At 29.6% G+C, this 5,538-nt stretch overlaps 1 protein-coding gene across 1 annotated transcript; it reads left to right on the top strand.

The window, feature by feature from the left end:
- The first annotated feature begins 3,043 nt into the window (after positions 1–3,043).
- On the top strand, positions 3,044–4,785 carry LOC149571249 (universal stress protein A-like protein). Its single transcript, XM_089812811.1, has 4 exons — positions 3,044–3,470; positions 4,058–4,158; positions 4,284–4,402; positions 4,499–4,785. The coding sequence occupies exons 1-4, from the start codon at positions 3,305–3,307 to the stop codon at positions 4,578–4,580; spliced, it is 468 nt and encodes a 155-aa protein (XP_089668937.1). The 5' UTR covers positions 3,044–3,304; the 3' UTR covers positions 4,581–4,785.
- The last annotated feature ends 753 nt before the right edge of the window (positions 4,786–5,538 follow it).

Genomic DNA, 5,538 nt, shown 5'->3' on the forward strand with positions numbered 1-5,538 from the left:
GATAAATAGTATTGCAACATGTTGCAATGCTTGAAATTAAGAAGACTTGAAGGATATGATGGGATAAAATTCTCTTTTAATGTTTGATAATTTTTTTATTTTTGGTTCTTTGATGTGATGTGCTAGTGAAATGAGGAATGAAAACTAGCTTTAATAACTCTCTTATATAAATGTCTCAAGGTATTTTGCAAATTAATTAGTCAACCTCCAATAGCCATAAATTTAAACATGGATCAAGAACAAATGACAAGAAGCTAGAATCAACATGGCATGAGTTGGTGGGTTAGTGGTAACTTAAGTGTCATTGACCAAGTCATCAGCATCCCATACTCCAATGATATGCCAAAACAAGGAAAATAAGTGAAAATTCAAGTGTATTTGGTTGAGGGACAATTGTTCAAATAATTACATGAACATATTAGATCAATTTTGTAGTATATTGACTAGAAATACACTTGGATAATAGCTGGGAGGCCACAAACTAATGCCAGAACACAACATGTGGTATACATTTTACAAGGTTATAATTTATAAATAGTATCACATTTCTAATTTTTTTAATATTTAAAAGTATTTTTGTATTTATTTAATACTTATTGGATCTCATAAATTTAGATTGATTTTCATTTGAATATTTTATGAAAATTAAAAAATACATGAAAATCAATATTTTATGCACATTAAATTTTATGAATATTTTATGACATTAAAATCAATCTAAATTTATGAGCTCCAATAAACATTAATTAAATATATAAATACTTTTAAGTATTAAAAAATTAGAAATACATTTTACAAGGTTATAATTTATAAATAGCATAACATTTCTTTTTTTTTAATATTTAAAAGTATTTATGTATTTAATTAATGTTTATTGGAGCTCATAAATTTAGATTGATTTTCATTTGAATATTTAATGAACATTAAAAAAATACATAAAATCAATATTTTATGAACATTAAATTTTATGAATATTTTATGAATATTAAAAATCAATCTAAATTTATGAGCTCTAATAAACATTAATTAAATACATAAATACTTTTAAATATTAAAAAATTAGAAATTTGAATATTTTAAATATTTTTTGAATTGCAAGTATATTAACCCCTACCAAAGAAACACAAAATGATAATTGTTAATAGGCTTATATGGTCAAACAAGTTGAGTAATAATTATTAATAGATTTATATGGTCAACTAAGATGGCTAATTACTAAATTATGTTAAGTGGACATTAGTGAACTAGTGTTAACACATTAATCACTTGACTATGTTGAGTTGGTATAAAATCATGGTAATGAGATTTGTGTGTATCAATATGCTTGTTTATGAATAAATAATATGAATTAAAATTAAGATAAAATTAATATTATTTATACATATCACATGCAAACACAAAATAATTCAATTATTCTACTTTTAAAAACATATTTAAATGTCCCAAATTATTAGTATGAATTATCTTATTAAATACTATGAATAAACCAATTTGGTATAACAGAATAATAGTGCCAATTATATGGATGTGCCCATTTATACCAAAACATATCATAATCTCTAAGGTAGTGAAATATATATGTGAGCTTTTATATAACACATTATGTAACCTAGCAAGAACATATTCTAGAGAACTATGCATAGAAGTAACTAATATGCCCTCAAAGATTAGAAGACTTATAGGATATAATGGGATGAAATGTCACTTTGAATGCTTGATTATTTCTTGACCATTGATTCCTTGATGTGTTGATTTAGTGAGATGACATAGTGAAAATGAATTGAAAGAATGCTCTTATATAAGGTCCTCTTTTGTAAACTAATCCAACCTCAAATGCTCATATTTAAACACTAGGATCAAGCATAATTGGCAAGTACATAGAATAACATATTTAAAATTAGGCTTGGGTTGGTGGTTTAGTGGCACCTCAAGTGTCATTGACTGAATCAAGGGTGCCTTGCATTCAGTTGATCTACCAAAATAGTGCAAACAAGTGGGGAATCAATACATTTAGTTGAGAGACATCTATTTAGATCGCCATGTTCAAACATATGACATCAAATTTGTAGTATATCAAACTCTAAATGCACTTGGATAAGAGTTGGGAGGCCACAAACTAATGCGAGGACTTATAGTGTGGTGTAAATTATACAAAATTACAATCTACAATTCTATATAGACACATTTTTATTTTTAAATATTTACAAATAACTATGCATTTAATTATTATGTTTTGTGCTAGTAAATTTAGATTATTTTGTTTTAAATATTTAATTCATTATAATATTTATATTAGCATGACTTTATTCCCTTACATTGAGGGATCATGAGTACATTAACCCTTTAAAAAGAAATAGAAAGTGATTATAGTATAACTAATTTAGTTATAGACTTATGGTCAAACAAATCACTCAACTTGTGAAATGCTACTTGTTTGGTATAAGAAACTATAAGTGTCAAACATAAGCACTAACCATCATTTAGAAAGTATAGATTTATCTTAGAAAATAATGATATTGACTTTTATAATATATGTAAATAGTGTTGAGTGAATAATGGTTCTTATAATCCTATAAAATACTATGCACAAATCAATTTAGAAAAACAGTCACAATTATACAAATCATCCAATCAGACCAAAGCATTTTGCAAGGACTAATACGATGGAATATATAGATGAACTTTACATACCACATTATAAACCCCACCATTATCAAAATCGAGATTACCATGCAGGGAAGTCACTGATATGCCCTCAAAGATCAGAATCTGAAGGCAAGAAAAAGAAGTTGGCGGGCATCCAACCTCTTAGCTTTATTCAAACTCCGAATCATAGCTCTTCTTACACATTGCTGCTTTACATTATATAAATACTTTTAAAAGCTAGAGATAACTCATATGACTCCACGCTTTTGCTTTATAAAATGAATGCAATGATACCCTTTAGCAGAAAAGCAGAAATACTCTTTATTCATTAAAAACAGTGCTCCGAATTTGAATCAAAGACCTCTTCAAAGACACTTGTTTTCCACTTGTTCATATGTGAGAAAAAGTTATACGTTTCCTTGACTAAATTCACAAGTGGGAAAGGGAAGTTATGCCAAGAGCATATCCTTGTTTTAGTGCCTTCTCCAAAGACTCCTATTCTTCCAAAAGCTGCTTTGCTTGGTTCACATGCTCAACGAATCCCTTTATCTTTTTTCTACCTACAAATGCCTCATTTCCCAGAAAATAGTACGGGTGGGAGATACCACAGATCTAAAATTTGGTGTAATTTGTTTGGAGCAAGCAATTTTTCCTCTCAATGGAGAATGAGAAGATGGAAAGGAGAATCATGATAGCAGTAGATGAAAGCGAGGAAAGCATGTATGCACTGGAATGGGCTTTGGACAACCTTGTACACAAGAATCAAGGAAACGATAGAATTATTGTGGTGCATGCAGAGAACCAATCTCCACTGGCAGGCCAAGGTTTCATATTTATTAGGGTTTCTTCTTGTTATCCAATATTTTCCTATAAATCAGTCTTTTATTGAAGAATCGTTACATTTTTATTCAAAATCTCAAAGATTATTTTGTTTGTAGTGAGTGAATCATTGAATTGTAACCTTCTTCTAAGATCAACTTTCTGGTAGGATAATTGATATGTAAGACAGTCTCTGTTGTTAGGATGTAAGGTCTAAGGGTCATATGATTGTATTTTTTTTTGGTATTCTAAGAGCTGTGTAAATTCTATATATGATGTATATTGTAGATTGGATTAATAAAGCGATTTCTGATTTGAGAGTGGAAGTAGGCAATTGTATTTTTTCAAGTCAAATTTATTGATCTATATTTAATGGGTAATGAATCACAAGAAACTCAAATGCATTTTGAACATAGATTTTTGACAAGATAAAACCTAAGCATGCTAATAGTGGCTTGATAAGAATATTAAAGTCCAAAGAGATGCCCAAAAAAAACTTATAATATAGAGAATGATGTTGCAAAATATGGTACTTGTTTGAGATGCAAAGATCAATTTGTTGGTTGTTTTGTAATTTCTGTAAGTTTTGCAGTTGCTTTTACTCCCCATGTGTTGGAAGTAATAGAAAGGAGGCAGAAGCTGACCACTGAGAGGGTCTTATCCATTGCCAAAGCCATTTGTGACCAGCGTAATGTAAGTGAAATCTGAGCCTTTAAACAAATATAACGATAAGTTGTGTCAGATATTAATTATGTTTTGGAAGTGGTTGTTGGATAGTAATTTACCTGTACTTTTATATTTGATATCTGTTTCTGCAGGTAAATATTGAAACCAAAATGGCTACAGGGGATCCACGCTATGCTATTTGTGAAGCTGCAGAGAAACTGAATGTTAATCTGCTTATCGTTGGGAGCAGGGGATACGGAGCGATTAGGAGGTAATCTTCCATAATCAATTTATCTCTATGATTTTTAAACCTATAGAAGACTTTATGTTTTTAAGGAAAATCTGAGAGATGGCTTATTTATTGCAGGGCTGTAATAGGAAGCGTGAGTAATTACTGTGCCCACCATGCAAAGTGTCCTGTTTTGATAGTAAAGAGGCAAACCCAATGAAATTCATTCTTCTCTAAGGAAACGATGACATCTATTTCTTATCTTGGCTGTGATCTGACATTACTAGAAGATTTTATTTGAGCTGAGCTGGACTCTACCGCTTTTACGGAGATTTTTAAGATTTTTTAAATTAATGTGATGAAATTGAGGATGATTATAGAGGCATAAACCAAAAGAACTAAAGTGGTGTTGGATTTTCCGTGCATTTTATATTCTTATTTGTCAGATTTTGTTTGTGCCTAACGATATGCTCAGGCATTTTTGACATTTTACAGTGCTTTTCGGACCTCTATCTTTCCCTTCTTTTAAAAAGATACAAGTAAATTGTTCATTAGGCTCATCAATAAATTGAACTTTTGAAGTTTAAATACACGATCAAGCAGCGGGCTGTTGCCGTCGCTGTATTGCTTTTGGGTTCTACAGGCTATTAAGATATAGTTTAGTCTAAATTAATTAATTACGAGTTTAAAATTCAAAATTTTAAGTTAATAAAATGTTAGTGCATTTACTTTAATGACCGTTGAAGATATAAATACTGATGAGAAACTCTATACATCAGCGGAATTAACGGTTGGTCAAATGGTTAGCGTGAGGTGAGGTAAGGACCATTTGGAAGAAGTGCCCTCTCACACGTAGAAAGGGACTATTTTGTGAATATGTAACTTTAATAGTTTATTAATACAAAATGGACTATTCATTAAAAAAAAAACTGATGAACAATATATTTTAATGAGTTTCGTGACTAAGATTAATTTGTGATTGCAATTTTTTCTTGCATTCATGATTCTACCTTATAAATTTTGTTGATCACCATCTTTGAGGTTATTTAATTGTTGTTTATTTCTTAATTTGTTCTGCCTTTTTTATATATCTAGGTATTTGGTGCACTTAAAAATATATCAAAGAATTATTGGTAAATTGTAAGAAGATTCTGAAATCAATTTCTAGAAATTTAACA

This window comes from Cupressus sempervirens, chromosome 2 (genome assembly GCF_028749045.1).
Source record: "Cupressus sempervirens isolate cs-2001-9-10 chromosome 2, ASM2874904v1, whole genome shotgun sequence".
NCBI lineage: Eukaryota > Viridiplantae > Streptophyta > Pinopsida > Cupressales > Cupressaceae > Cupressus > Cupressus sempervirens.